The sequence below is a fragment of the Dipteris shenzhenensis genome, chromosome 27 (assembly GCF_047967505.1).
Source record: "Dipteris shenzhenensis isolate YYH24624 ecotype China chromosome 27, Dip_SZ_1.0, whole genome shotgun sequence".
NCBI lineage: Eukaryota > Viridiplantae > Streptophyta > Polypodiopsida > Gleicheniales > Dipteridaceae > Dipteris > Dipteris shenzhenensis.
The window spans coordinates 11,478,356-11,494,336 of NC_141622.1; the positions used below are offsets into that span (position 1 = coordinate 11,478,356).

Consider the following 15,981-nt stretch of genomic DNA (forward strand, 5'->3'; position numbering starts at 1 on the left):
ATTAGCAACAAAATTCTCATTACATTAATTTTTCCTTTTAAATCTCAACGCACCACGACCATTACTCGCACTCCTCAGTCGTGTATAATGGTTTTACAAACAAGGATCAATGTATAGATTAGCAACAAAATTCTCATTACATTAATTTTTCCCTTTAATGAGGATTTGGCACACCCTTAATCCAATATGAGCACAATCACATCATCAACAAATATGGTAATCAAGGCTATGTATGAGCTCTCTTAATGCAATGAAGTCCTTAATGAAGTTGATGCCTCTAATGAAGCCCTCAATGTCTCAATGAAAATTTTTTACACAAAGGAAAAAATACATAGTAAAACCTTTGGAAGCTCTGATTTCTTTGAAAAAAATCAAAACATTTTATAGATGCATAATTTAGCCTTTCTGACACTGGTAATGATCTCAAGAGACCCAAACACCCTAGAAACAACTGTAAACATGGGTGCCTTTTGATGAATCGCAAGAAATGATCTCTGTAGACCCTATGTTTTACCGAAAGCTCTTGAGCTGTGTAACATGCAGAGGACTTTGACTCTAGTTAAACAACCTTAGACTACCTGCAATGCGCAATAATGCGAATGACTGATACAATAATGAGCACCTTTAGATGCTAGCTATGACTGACTCCTACTGCAATGACCTGGTTCACCTCATGATAGGTGAGTGGAATGGATACTGAAACAGTGGGAGTCTGTCCATAAGTAGTCCCAAGCCTACAAAACCATCTGCATTTCCGAGCAGCATAACTCCTCTAAAGCCAAACACATGTATAGAGCACAACTCAACTCTATGTGCTCTTTAGCACAGTAATCAACGACAACTCAGATGTGGAAGCGAACTGCCAAAACAGAATATATATCATGGTAGATATCAAGTACAAAAACTGCCACAAACCTGTAACACCTTCAGCAAACAGTCGCCAAGGTAAGGTACCAAAAGGTGTCTCTGTTTGCTGCACCTGATCCATCTACCCTCATACATGCTGAGGTGTCACACCCCTGAGCTCTCCTCATTTGGGGGTGTACAGGTGGGGCATTGACCCTACCTTCCAACACAGAGTACTGCTTCTGCTGGATTGGTGGCTCCTGCTCTTCATTGTGCTGAGTGCTGATGTTCTGCTGTAGTGCTCTTGCGCAGGGCTGATACAAGCCCTGTGCCTTTGGCTGCATGGTGGCCATTCAATGCTGCTCAATGCTGCCGTACTCCTTGCACAAGCCCTTCAGCATGCTGTTATTGGCTGCCCTAGGAGGAGTATTGCTGCGTAATCCAAGAGTGGATGCATGTTGTTTGGCAAGGTAGCAAATTGCTACCTGCCGTGTCTGGGTTAGACATTCAACTAGGTCTTTTGACAGCGAGGCAGTGCTCTCGGACCCCCTATAATCTCACATGAACATTTTACCAAAACACCAAAACTATGGCAGCAAGAAGACAACCAATCATCTCTATGGGTACAAAATCTAATTTGGCTTCAATCCAATGAATATTGACATGACGCATGGATACCATCAAACATTTTATAGTGATGTTGGACTTGAGGAAGACCTTTCAGAAATCACATTAAGACATTTGTTTTTTAAAACTACTTGATTGGCAAAAGTACAGCTATATGATAACCAGAGAGCTTACATCCTCATGGTAGATTCGACCCTGAGAATCAAAGACAGAAGCCTCAAGTGAGCCTTCCCGTCCCAACATGTCAAGCTGCTGCACTGCCTCACGTATCCCAAGTTGAAATTGTATGATCTGCGCATTTGCTCTCTGCAGCTCCCTCTCTGGTCGTATTTTTTCCCGACTGCAACCACAATAGTGGAGAACCAAGATGAGTTTCTCTATCAAAACAGCTGCAAATCTCTCAGTTATGCATACTTTTATAGCCATAACAGATTTACTTATTATGGACTTATCAACAAGATCCGAATACAATATTCCTCATCATTCATGAATTATAAAATGTTCAGAAAAGTGGACATTCTTGTTTCTGTAAGAATTTAGAAACGAATTCTAATACTCCAGAAAATCCTCGATAAGTCTCTAACTTGACAAGTTAAGACTCCAACTTTATCTTCATGTATTGCTTGTATACCATTTCCATATTTCATAACTAACCATTCTAGCTATCTTGCCATGTTACAGAAACTTGATACCAAAGTAACTGCATTGATCAGTTACAAACCTTTGACCCTTCCATCCCTCGGCTGAATAAGCATCAATCAGATTCTGCTCCACTTTCATTCGATTGAGCAAATACTTCACGCGTTTATTTATCCTTGAAATATGATCTTGTTTCGATTCATCTCCTGTTTCCTTCCTTTTACGGCGCCGTCGTTTTTTTGGCTCTCTTTCTGTCTCTTCGCTTTTGGGCTGCACTTTCTTCAGCATCTCAGGAGTTGTGGGTGTTTGGGACCTCAGTAACCTGGCCAACTGATTTCCAGCATCATTTCTATGAGCTTGACGGACCTTTTTTTTATCCTTACCCTTCCTTCCAAGATCAGGTATAACATCCTTCTTTTGATATTTTGAAGTAGCTGGTAGCTTTACAGATCGAGAAGCCTTTGATCCATTCAATGTCTTTGTCACTATCTTTCCAGCAAGTTTTCTAACAGCCTGCTTAGAAATTTTGGATGGATTTGGTTGTCCTGGCTTCAGAGTTTTCACTTTTTGGTTTGAGCGGCGCCTTGTAATAATAGATGCAATTACTTGCACCTGAGAAGGGTCCACACTTTTCTTCCTCTTACCACTTTCCACCTTCAAAGACACACCAGATTTTTTGTATGCTAACCTCTTAGCACCTTCGTCAGAAGATTGTCTCATTGTCAAAGAGAGCTGACCAATCGTGTTGCCAAGTTTCTGGCCTCTCTTTGACTCAATTGAGAGCTTTGACCCTTGGGGTTTGCCCATTATTTCACCATCAACCGATCATAAGTTTAGGTGGCCAGGGACAGCACTTGAAATACCTTCTCCCGTGAGCAAGAGGAGAGATCTATTGAAATACAAGGTTACAGCTTCAAGAATCCCAAAGCAAGACAATGTTCATTCGACACTTCAGCAATCAATGTAACAGATATCCAGCAAGTTATGGAGGCAGCATTCCTGCCTTGCTTCAGAAACACCAGTAATAGCTAGCAGTTGTTGGAAATTCGTATCACTATGATTGTGGCATGATGTGCCTGTTCAGCAGAACTAAATCCTGTAAGTCAATGAGATCATAAATCCTAAAACCTTAGAAGCAATACCATCCTTTGAAATTATATCTAGATGAATTCAGGGACATGCCCAAACTCATCCTCTACAAACAAAGAGTGCAGTTTGAACTTCATGACAATCAACCACAAGGTTAAAAAGCATAAACTCCATTGCACATAGCAGGGACTAGCTACTATGACATCCCAACCAACATCATCAGTGGCCAACGGCGGGTGCAGATCATAGTACTCTCACACATTTCCATTCATATTTGCTCTCTCTCATAAACACATATCCATTCACGCTCACACGCAAGAGCATCCATTTATGCAAAGATCGTCATATAAAGTTTCTGCCAACAATCCAGAGCTGGAAGGCATATTAAAAATGTTTACACTTTAATAGTGCTATCCAGCCACATTTCCAAAAAATAAGATGCGTGTTCCCTTTCATAAACAGCAAATATGTTTAAACATGAGCAAAGTATTTCAGATTTCAATAGCCTCAGAGTGCAGGTGTCATTTGCAAACACACGAAGAAAAGTAGAAACCAATCACATTGGAGGATTCGGTGGGAAGGTAAGGACGATATGAAGTTGAAAGAAAACTTTTGAAATAAACAAAAGAACTTCACAAACAAGAACCACAAAAACAACGTTGTAAGTCCGAGAGGACCCAAGGTAGACTTCTTTCCTTAGCCAAAAGAGTAATTGTAGTTAGCCCTGTTTTGGGCTACAATGGTTTACTGACCGTTTTTTTTCAAATGAAACTATAAAAGAGCTTCTTTTTTCAAAACATTTGTTTGGGAGCAGAAAATATAAAAAGAAGATTGGTGTTTGTTGAATGGGAAGTTTGTAACTTACGTAATCAGGTAGTCTGGGAATTATGAAAAATAAATGTCAAGCTGAAAAGTTATCTGTAGGATTGTTGCCATAGAAAGTTGAATAACCTTAGAAAAGGCTGATTTGCTGCCTAAGACTTTGTAGCTGATGGAAAATTAGATACTCAGTTCTGTATTTTGAATAATGGTGCCCAGATCCCTCTGCTCATCTCAATGTGCTGCAACCCTCATTTGGTGGCATAGAAGAGCTTAGCCCACCACCACTCCTCACCTCTCTTCCGCCCCTCCTGTTAAGCAACTAACAATCCCCAATTTCTGGGGCAATCTACCAGCTTACAGGCCAGCCAATACAGCTTACAGGCCAGCCAAAAGGCCAGCCACCTCAGCCAAGCAACTGGCAGGCCCACCAACCAGCTGGCCGACCAGCTAGGTCTGGCCTATAAAGGCACAAGCCCCCACACTCCTCTAGGACAGGACAGGACCTGCAGCTGCTCCTCATCTCCGTCATTCTTTGCTGCAGCCCCGCCTGCTCCATCTACCTCTCCTCTTCAGATCTGCCTTCTCTCTGTCTCTCCTTCCTGCCTCCTGGCTGCTCCATCTTCTCCTTCAGATCTGCCCCATCCTGCTCCAGATCTGCTCCTCTGCTCCTTCTGCTCCAGATCTGCCCCTCCTGCTCCAGATCTGCTCCTTTTCTTCATCATGTTGCTATTCCAGATAGCCTGAAGGTTCCTTCCTCAGAGCATGCTGGTTTTCAGCCATTTCCTAGGGCAGCTCTAGCCCTTCATCTTCTTCGTCATCATCGAGCTACACGGAGGACTGCGCTTCGCTCCCTCTGCTGCTATCTTTTCTACTGTTTCTCTACATGGAATCATCTTTCTGATTCACCTCAGCCATGGTCCTTGAGACACACCGGCTTGAGGTTCTTGTATTCAGTTTTTCATATTACCGACAGGCACTATGTTTTCTGAGTTCCGTTCTTCAGTTGTGTCTGAGTATTGTCTATTTTGATCGCTCCACTACAAACCCTATCGTTTCTCTATATGGTATCAGAGCCATGGTGATCTAAAGACCCCAGATCTCTGGTGATCTAAAGATCCTGCTTCTTCAAGGAGGCCATAGGTACGGGGAGCATCACTCCTATGAACATATCAGTTTCCTCTTCATTCTGTTACGCACTACGGGAGGGAACTCCATCTTCTACTCCCATCCCTCCCTCCCTTTCAAAACTCCATCTTCTACTCCCATCCCTCCCTACCTTTTTCGGTTTTAGGCTTGACACTCCCCATTTCTTCGAACAAGGAGGTCATGATCCTTCACCTCTACAAGATCTCCATCGGCATCGCCTTCCAGGATCTACAAGTTCTCCCTAGGTGGGACCCTTTTTTCTGTTCAGATGTGTCTTGATGACTGTTGTTTCGATTCTTCTACACTCATGGAGGCGGGGATAGACTCCTCTCTCCAAAGGTCCAAGATCGGGCACACATTGGTTCCCTGTTCAGCTACGATCTCTTTGGCAGGAATCCTACCCTCTCTGGATTATCAGTGCTGCTACGACATATTTGCTTTTCCCTCCACCTTTCGGCGTTGAGAGGGGGTGGCTTATTCTCTCAAGCTTCACAGTGTTCTTATTTCTATATGGTATCATACGTGTAACTCACGCACTTGAGGATGTGAACAATTCCCTTGCAAGGGCACTCCTCTTGCGACCTTCTCTGCATTTTTTGCATTTCATCTCTAGGGCATTTCGCAGGGATAGCCACCACCACCGTCGACATCCCTACACGAAGCTCCAAGCACACAATGTCTGCCCCTCCAAATTGGCCATTGAGAGGGGGTGTTAAGCAACTAACAATCCCCAATTTCTGGGGCAATCTACCAGCTTACACGCAAACCAATACACCTTACAGGCCAGCCACCTCAGCCAAACAACTGGCCGACCAGCTAGGTCTGGCCTATAAAGGCACAAGCCCCCACACTCCTCTAGGACAGGACAGGACCTGCAACTGCTCCTCATCTACGTCATTCTTTGCTGCAGCCCCGCCTACTCCATCTACCTCTCCTCTTCAGATCTGCCTTCTCTCTGTCTCTCCTTCCTGCCTCCTGGCTGCTCCATCTTCTCCTCCAGATCTGGCCCATCCTGCTCTAGATCTGCCCCATCCTGCTCCAGATCTGCTCGTCTGCTCCTTCTGCTCCAGATCTGCCCCTCCTGCTCCAGATCTGCCCCTCCTACTCCAGATCTGCTCCTTTTCTTCATCATGTTGCTATTCCAGATAGCCTAAAGGTTCCTTCCTCAGAGCATGCTGGTTTTCAGCCATTTCCTAGGGCAGCTCTAGCCCTTCATCTTCTTCGTCATCATCGAGCTACACAGAGGACTGCGCTTCGCTCCCTCTGCTGCTATCTTTTCTACTGTTTCTCTACATGGAATCATCTTTCTGATTCACCTCAGCCACGGTCCTTGAGAAACACCGGCTTGAGGTTCTTGTATTCAGTTTTTCATATTACCGACAGGCACTATGTTTTCTGAGTTCCGTTCTTCAGTTGTGTCTGAGTATTGTCTATTTTGATCACTCCACTGCAAACCCTATCGTTTCTCTATACCTCCCCCCACTACCCTCCATGAGATACGGCAGTCATCTTTGTACCTCTGCTCCAACAGGCACAAGATGCAGCAATTGGACATTGCAGACATGTTCCAGCACCTTAATGTGCTTCTACTTTCTGGATACAGCACAATTGAGATGCAACAGTCAGCCTTCAGCAGCCGCTGAGCCTTCTCCAGTAGCCAGCAGATCTCTCTCAATAGTCACACTCCAGTAACCTCTCAATCGTAGTGGAATGAGGGTGTCCACCCTCACAATACAGCACCAACCTGTACAAAGCCTCTTCAATGACAATCAGCCTAGTTGCATTTTGTGCAGCTGGTGGATTGCCAGGGCCATAAGCAATATAGTAGTTAGCATACTCAAGTCTTCCATTGTAAGTCATAGTCTAGGTGTGTATCTGTTCCACATAGTTTATACCTGCACAAGAGGTTTCTCTCTCTTATGCCAGTTAGTCTCCATGCATGCCTGCACAAGGTTTCTCTGTTATGCCAGTTAGTAGGTCATGCCTGCACAAGGGCTTTCTTTGTCTTATGCCAGTTAGTCTACACGCTTCCACACTCCATCAGTTAGCATGGACATACTTTTGAAAGAATATGTTAGCTCATGTGTCTGTTACATTGGTATCTCAATCTCAAAACTTTTCTTCCTTGAGATGATGAGTAGGCATCACATTTTGGAGTGACAGTGAGATGCCACGAGTATGTGCTACCCTAGACCCTTCATAACTTTGCTCTCTCCTTCAGCCTCAATAGAAGATTCAACCAATCTAGTCAACCCAACAGTGCATGGTGTTGACATGCTCCAGCAAGACAACCTTAGAGCCTTCAGGCATTAGTACGACCAAGAGGAGTTGTCTGCCACCCCCAGGTGGATCCTGCTCGACACATGGAGGCACCATTCACCCCATCTTGTATGATGGTGATGATGCAGGGCCATGATGCAAATTCAAGCCCCACAGTCAAAGTCCCTCATCACACAGGTCATGCAGCTCAACTCAAACCACATTTGTCAAGTGTGCCCCTTAGTTTCCCTTCTTGTTCCTTTTTGTAGCAAAGGCCTTGGGCTACATTTTGACATCAAAGGGAGCAAGATCAGTTAGGATGCATATCCAATTCGACAGGCAGAGCTATTAAAATCTGAGTTTGCAGATTATATAACCTTCAGGAGAGGGTACTCAAATTGGACCATTATTGCATGACCTCAAGCACCTGGATCAACTGGCATAAGTCAATTGGCTTTGTCATAAAGACAGGGGACTCCCTCACTTGAGGAGAGGCTTTGAGTTTTCACTAAATCCCAAAAGGGGCTGCAAAGCAGCAAGTGGCACCGACCCTCAAGAGTATTTGCCAAAAGATGTTACGCTATGGCACTACCAACCTCTCTCTTGCAAGAAGAGCCTTTGTAGCGAGCCAAGTCTTCTTAGCTATGGCTGAGTACATCTTTTTAGTGCTTTCACAGAAGATGCGTGGGACGGATTTGATGATTGGTCTATAACTTTCTATGGGTAGATTCCAATGGCACACGGAACACTAAACCCTAAGTGGGGCTTGGCAAAGAATTATTATTGCCCAATCGGAGGGGGGATCAACCTTGGACTTTCATGATCCACTCTCTTTTGTTGCATATTGATACTTCTGCTTTTGGGCATTGGCAGCCTACACAGTGGGATTTCCTATTTGGCTCTATTCAAGGCAAGATCAGAGGTTGTCCTTTTGTCTCTCGTTTGCTTCTTGATTGGAAGCATATTTTGGCTATACAAGAACCCAGGCATTCTTATTTTCTATCTTTCAAAGGCATTTCTTCTGTGGCCGATGTACTCCAAGATGATGGCACTCTTTTATATTTTTCTATGGCCGCTAGCAAATATGGTTTGGGAGCTCATTACCGTCCTTTATGGCATCAAATTTCAGAAATGCTTCGACTGTTCTTGCCGGTACCTCGTTTGGAACTTCAGAATAGGCTTAAGGATTGGACTCTACAGTCTTCTTCCTCTTCAGTCTGTCCTTTGAAGCTCTCACATATCACAGTGCCTTCTCTGTATAAAGTGTTATTACTTCCGCCTTGGATTTCTGACAGCGCAAATTCTATTTGGCATATGTATCGCCCACTAAAGTGGTGGAGAAAGAGGCTGCGTCTCCTTTGGCATTATAAAGTCCCTCTTCGACAATAGCTTTTCCTTTGGCGAGTCCTACTTGGCATTTTTCCATCTGGGCAATTACTCGCGCATAGACATATTGCTCCGGTAGCTTGCCACAGATGTCTACATTCTACTGAATCTGTGCTTCACATCTTTTAGCACTGTCCACACACTTATGATTTCCTCGCTCTCATCCGACAGGGGCTTCAAGCGAGATTTTCTACTGTTACTTTTGGCAGGTTCTTCTGGTTGTTTGGTTTTCATCCAGCTAGACAGGGTTTTGATTTGTTTTTTGTTTGGGTGCGCTACGAGGCACTATGGACTCTATGGATGGACAGAAATCATAGAGTTTTTGGTGATCCTACTTTTCCATCTTTTCTTTTTTTCAAACGATCTCTGCAACAATCGTTCTATGATTGCTTTCCAACTCATTTGATTGATCATGATGTATATACAGCCTATACTGAGATTTTCAGTTGAGTAGTAGTTACTCCACTTTTGAAGTAACTATGAATGTAATTATTTTACAGCAATAAAATATTTCTTCTCACAAAAAAAAAAGTGTGTGCATGAGAGAGAGAGAGAGAGAGAGATTAACGTCCACAGGAGACCTCGCGGGTCTATGGGACAAAAAAACACACACCAAAAACATCAACATCAATTAGAGACTGAGAGTCTTTGGGGGAGTTTATCATATTTAGATGCATAACTAGCTACTAATTTTATCTTAGAAAAAAAACGGCTTGAGCAACATCAGTTTAAGACTGAGAGTCTTTGGGTTTAGATTTCAAATCACGGATCAAGGCTTGTCCATCCCTATATACTGCCCATTTTCCATCTTTACAGGCATCCTTCACTTTAGTAAGCTCAACATTCCTTTGTTTGAGCTGACTCAGGGTAAGCTCCTCAGATATCCATACCCGTGTGCCTCTCGGTTTGTTTGTCTATCAGAGAATCTTGACTTTACCTGCCCTCTCTGTGAACTCAACTTGTACTTGTGTTCCCTTCTAAGAGATCCAACTGATGTCGGTTTCATCCCATTCTATCTGTGGTATCTCCTTCTTGAGACTTGTGATCTTCTCTTCTATGGTGTATCCCTCCGTAAAATCATCTGCAGGACAGCCCATACAATCCTCTGGCAGCCCCCCTATACGCAATCTCTTCTTGTTTTTTGCTATGGCTTCCTACTCTTTTACCTCCGTATATAGATCTGCTTTGTTGATTTTGTTGTTGGCTAGAATAGCCATCTCTTTCTTGGCTGAGCTTACCTGAGTGGTGATCATCTCTTCAACCATGGAGACAAGTATTGGCGATACTGGAGATGTGTTGTATTTTTCCATAACCTCTGCAATAATTTCTTGATTGCCTTTGCTCTCCATCTCCTTCACCTTTCTTCCAAGAGCTGCAACCATAAGCCTGAGCTCTCTCACTTCTTGCTGTAGAAAGTATATTTGCTCTTGTGGATCAGATCCAATCCTTCGCTTGTAGTGCAATGCATAGGGGCTGGGTGTCGATATGGAGGCTGCAACGTCAAAGTAGGAGGGCTTTCTAATTTGTGTAGAGGCGAAAGTCTTCATCTTCGGAAGTTCCATAGTGGCCTGTGCAAACTTAGATGTGCCCTTTTGTTGACGCTAACCCCCAAGCTAAGCCAAAGGGCTCAGCTTAGCCTGGGATGAGGGAAAGGGAAAAGACTGTACGGAGAGGTACTACCAGGAGAGAGTGGCAGGTACGACAGGAGAGGCAGGTATGACAGACTGTACGGGACTGTACAAGGCTGTACACACAGAGAGAGAGAGAGAGAGAGAGAGAGAGAGAGAAAAACGCCAAGTGACCACTCCATGCAAGTGTGAGAGGGGGGTGGGGGGAAGTTATAGACCCCTAGCTACCTGGTCGGCCTGCTATGAGCACGTTGACAGGCCGACTCATGGTTGCCCTGACCCGACCAGCAGGTCAGGCTGGCCCAAACCAAACAAGGGCAGTTTGACCTGACCAGGCAGGTCGGGTGACCCAACCTGCTTGGGTGCCCAAAACTGGGCCCCAACCTTGCCCTAACCCTAGGCCAAGTAGGCCTGCCTCAGCCAGCTCTAACAGGCCTCCAACCAGCAAAGGTTTGTGCCCTAACCTGACCTGACCTTGTGACCTAGCCTGAATGAGGAGTGAACCTATCCTCTCTCTAGGCCGGCACACCTACAAAGAAGCCCTCTCTCACTACACATGAGATGCCTTAAACTTTAACAGGAAGATTCCATGACGCTCTATCATGGCTCAGTCAGTTTGTTTAACAAAGCAAACAACTAGTGTTTGTTACCATCGATGCACCTCGATGGGGAAGCACTTTTTATGTTCCAGAAAAAGGAAACTCTATTAATGCTTTAAAAACACAATATAAATCAGCTTCCAAAGGGAACTAAGGATGGTAAGTACAAGAAAAAAACTGGCTGTCAGAAAAGAACCAGCCTGTACCAGAGAACCAACTCAATGTCTAAGGAATCTCCGGAACACGGGCTGACAACAAGGTGGTACATCCAGCAGATATATCCCACATAGTGGGTGTAAAAGATTCCTGCAGGCCAAGCCTTGCAGAAATGCTCCCGCTTTTCGACAGTCGCTATTGATCCTAGAGTACCGTGCTCTCAGATGGCATGCAGAGTAAACATGATGTCCTACCTAATGGCGACTAGGGTAGCCCTGCTGGCCGCCCATCACCTGACTGCACTGCGCGACCCAGATGGGAAGCACTTAATTGGTGGCCCAAATGGTTGAATCACATTGACGCTCTAATAGATAGAATTGATTCTAAGCCTGTAGAGCTGTCAGACAACATGACGTCATTAGCATAGAGCAAAATGTGGATGAGAGTCTCTAGTTTTTCAAGGTAATCAATCAGTATAAGAAAAATTCATGCAGATGGCTATTAATTCGAGAAAAGGAAGAGTATGGACCTCCAAAGTTCTTGGACAGCAGGCTGTGGAATGATATCCAACAGTGCGTTCAGAGTTTTTTCCTTTGAACTACGAGAAAGCATTTGAGCTGATGCACAAGGGGACAACGATCCAAGGACCTTAGCAACGGTTTAATTCCTTAGCACCACAGTCAGGCAGCAACAATATGAAGCTGCACAAAGTCTTAGGATTGCTGGCAGTTGGAAAAGTTTTCACCTTATTCCTTTAATCGATAGGCTAGTTGCAGCAGTCCCAAGTTTTAAATTTGTTGACTTCGCTCCCTAAGCACAGTTCATTCAGGAGCCCTGCTCTCTTGATCTCAGTCTCTTCCACCTATATCTTGCACTTCTATGTCCAATGGAGCAACAGCTCTATTACCACTGACTTGCGGTGGGGCTATATCAAGGGGATGACGTCAATTGCATGACAGATTGGTGGCCGCTAGGTTGTGGCTCTATGAAGACTCACAGCTAATGCTGGCTAAAATAGAGTCTGACAGTGGCTGCTTATAGGGATTCCATGATAATTTCATACTTGAAATCTGTAAATCGCTGGCGATCGCAGCCGCTGCCCAGATCTTCCCTTTGTGGTCATCTCTTATGAAATCGCTGTAGACAACAGACAAATCTTATCAAATTGCTGAACACAACTGGCAAATCACCACGCCCTGCAATCCGGGTGTGTCCCACATAAGCAACATCACAATGCCGGGATTGAAACGTGAAAATTTCCTGCTTACACATGAAAGGATTAACTCGCAAATGTGGAGAGTCACCTTGTCGGACAGTTTCGAAGCGACTCCACAAGAATTTGCTTCGGTTTTGTCAATGTCTATACGCAATTCAGATTGTCCAAGAGCAAATTTGTTGGAGTAACCTGTAATTGCGATTGCAATTGAGCGATCGCAGTAATGCCTGCTTTTGGAGACGCCAAGCACATCAGCCTTAAGGTGACATTGCGGTCCTAATGAATTTCCTAACAATTTATGGCACTGTCATAAGGTGACCAATTAAGACATAAGGTGACCAATTAAGACAGCTTACAACTATATTGCTTGGCTAGGTCGTATGCTGCGTGTGCATGAGTCATATTAGACATCCATAATGTAAACATGTAGACCTCTATTGGTGTGATTCGAAGTTTTGATCTGCATGATAATTGCCATGATGTGAATGTGAATACAACCTCTGTTTGATGTGCATGATAATTGACATGATGTGAATGTGAATACAATCTCTGTTTTGATGTGCATGATAATTGACATGATGTGAATGTGAATACAATCTTGTTTGATGTCTATTTTCTAATTGTTGCATAGGTCTTGCATATGTATACCTTTTGAAGAATATATTCGTCCAAAGTATGATGTTTGTTTTGAATTTGCAAACTCTAGCAAGAACAAATAAAAATAAAAGGAATTAATAGATTGGAGTGGAATCCTAAAGTACTATAAATGCGCCTTCAATGCCATCTATTTTCTTTGATCGAGCGACATCTCCTTTGGAAAACACCATCTGTTAGAAATTGAATCATGCGATCATACCAGTACATGCACTGAATGGGTTCTACCTCAAATAAATCCGCATCCTGAAATTCCCTCCAAGGGTGTTTCCCCAGAATCCAACTTGCTCAAATAATCTTCCACCAAATGTTGACTCTTTGGCATGCATACTACTATATAATAAAACTCTTGCAATAGGAGAATCTATCTAGCCAATCTTCCTGTTGGTTGCACCTTGTTCACCAAGTACATCAGTGCTTGGTGATCCATATAGAACATAATCTTGTTTCTCAGTAAATAGTGTCCGCATTTTTCCAAGGAGTAGATCACCGAATAATTTCTTTCTGCACTGGTGAGCGTCCAACTTACATAATAAATAGGTTGATACCAACCTTTGTGACGTTTATGCATCAACACTATAATTGCAATATCTAATGCATCCACAAATACATGGAAATCCAAGCTCCAGTTCTCGGTAGCTGTAGTATTGGTGCGACCACTAAGATCTTTTCTAGCAACCGGAATGTTTTTTCCTGTTCCTTCCCCCAAATGAACGGAACATCCTGCTTTGTCAACTTTGTAAGGGGCTAGCAAACATATGACAAGTAACACAGGAACCGGTTATGCCATCTCCCTTGGCCCACACGCCTTTGCAATTCCTTGACATTTCGAGGAGCCTTCTAGATGGCTTCTACCTTTTGGGGATCAATCGCCGTTCCTTCTTGCAAAATGATGTTACCCAACAATAGTCCTCTCTTTACTACAAAAGTGCACTTTGCCAGATTTAGGCTTAACCCGGCGCTCCGGCATTTGTCAAAACATAAATGCAATTGATCGAAATGCTCAGCTTTTTTCCCATACACTACAGGCATCCAAAAATACCCACATGAAGGTGGTCAGATAGTGTTCAAAAACCTTCTGTGTCCAAGATTGAAATGTTGGTAGTGCATTCTTCAATCTAAACATCATAACAATGCTAAAATAGACCCCCCATTCCGTAACAAATGTTGCTTTATCCTTGTCCTCTTCAACCATCTAGATTTGGCTATATCTGTTGGAGTCATTTAGAAAGATATGCATCTCGTGCCCAGCAACAACATCCAAGAAAGTATCACAAAATGATAGGGGAAATGGATTCATGATCTATAAGAAAATAATACAACGTCTGTGCTCAACAGATAATAGGATCTCGTACGCAAGAGAGAAAACAAGATAGTATGGAGAATCAAAAATTTGATTACTGTAGAATTGATACAATAGATGGTGCTGCCTCCCAACTGTGCGCTCCTATGAAAGAAGCTTCGATGGCATGCCGGAAACAGTAGAAGACGGAGGCTGGATGCTAAGGAATCAGGGTTGCTATAGCCAGTGATGAAATGGGCTTCACGGGCTTGCTCTTATATAGCCACCAGTCGTAGTCAGTTAGGCTCAATTAGGTGGCCAACCCAGTCCGCCCAAAACGGTCGACTGGGGGTCCCAAAATAGGCCACCGACCATACGATAGAACCGGTGTGCAAAACAGAGCAACTGACCTACGGTTGCCGTTCGGCCCACAGCCATCTCGGATCATCTAAGGCTCCAAACAGGCCCTGCAACCTGAGAGTGGGCTACCCCAAGAAATGCTCCGTCTACCCTCAGTGCGGTCAGTCAAGGGATGCCTTCCCACACTTGCATGTAGCCTGATTGGCGGTGTGCCAACTCTATCTGAAGCCGTCTAGCCATCAAGCCACACATGGCCCCCATCTGGTGTCCAAACCGGATAACTGAGCTACTCAAATGCCTTCTCCTCATATGGGGGGCTTACAAGTAGAGTTAGCTGGTTCTCACATAGTTACGTGAGAGTGGAGCATTGATATCTAACATGATCGTCGTTGCATTCAACTTTTGGTAATCCACACAAATTAGGAGCTTCCTATTCTTCTTTGGAATGATGACTATTGGAGACAACCAGGTTACTTTATCCATTGGATAGATAAATCCCACCCTTAGTAGCTTGTCAATTTCCTCTTTACCTACTTTTCAAAATTTGGGTACATTCAATAGTGTTACTGGATTACAGGCTTGGCATCTTTTTTCAAATTGATGCAGTAAACACTAAGGGATGGATCGACTCCTTTCATGTCTATGTACTCCCATGCAAAAATATCCTTGTATTCTTGCAATAGTTTGACCAACTGCCATTAGAATTCTTATGTAGCAAACATGGTCACCTTCACTCGTTTTGGATCATCCTCCATCCCCAGATTAAATCCCTCCAAATCATCTTCCCTAATGCGGGGCATCCTTCGCATGTGATCCTCATATGTCGATTTAGCCTTCCTCTCCATATTTCTGACAGAATGTTATTTTCTACTCATTTGGTTCTGCATCCAGATGGCAGGTTGAGCATCCTCTGATTCAAATGCCTCTTCTAGTACTAGATCTTCCACTATTACTATTGAACCTGTATGGTGGGCTGTTTCCCTTGGATCCTTTGTTGAAACACTTCTTCCACATCTATCTCAAAGAGTGGACCACCAATGGATTCGCATCTATTTACTTTTGTTCCTCATCATCGTCAAGCTCTATTCCCATGTTCAACCCTTGCGCTATGACAAGTTGCTCTTTTTTCTTCAAGGCTGTACTCAGGATCATTTGCATCTTAAGCTTCTTCTTACCATTCCGTATTGTAATCATTGAAGAACCCCAATCTTGCTTCACTCTAGCGACTTTAAACCATGGCCTACCAACAACATAGGGTAGCACACATCTTTT

At 43.7% G+C, this 15,981-nt stretch overlaps 1 protein-coding gene across 2 annotated transcripts in view; it reads right to left on the reverse strand.

The window, feature by feature from the left end:
* LOC147883855 (pathogenesis-related homeodomain protein-like) overlaps window positions 1-12,734 on the reverse strand; it is a 43,906-nt gene extending 31,172 nt beyond the window's left edge. The window contains exons 1-4 of one of the 2 annotated variants that reach the window (XM_087399125.1): window positions 12,502-12,734; window positions 12,261-12,334; window positions 2,195-3,188; window positions 1,648-1,813 (exon numbers count right to left, since the gene is read on the reverse strand). In XM_087399125.1, the coding sequence (XP_087255251.1) occupies window positions 1,648-1,813; window positions 2,195-2,919 (891 nt within the window). In that variant the 5' untranslated portion in view covers window positions 2,920-3,188; window positions 12,261-12,334; window positions 12,502-12,734. The remainder of the gene's footprint in view (window positions 1-1,647; window positions 1,814-2,194; window positions 3,189-12,260; window positions 12,335-12,501) is intronic. The other variant, XM_087399124.1, reaches the window with a different exon arrangement.
* Between the last annotated feature and the right edge of the window lie 3,247 nt (window positions 12,735-15,981).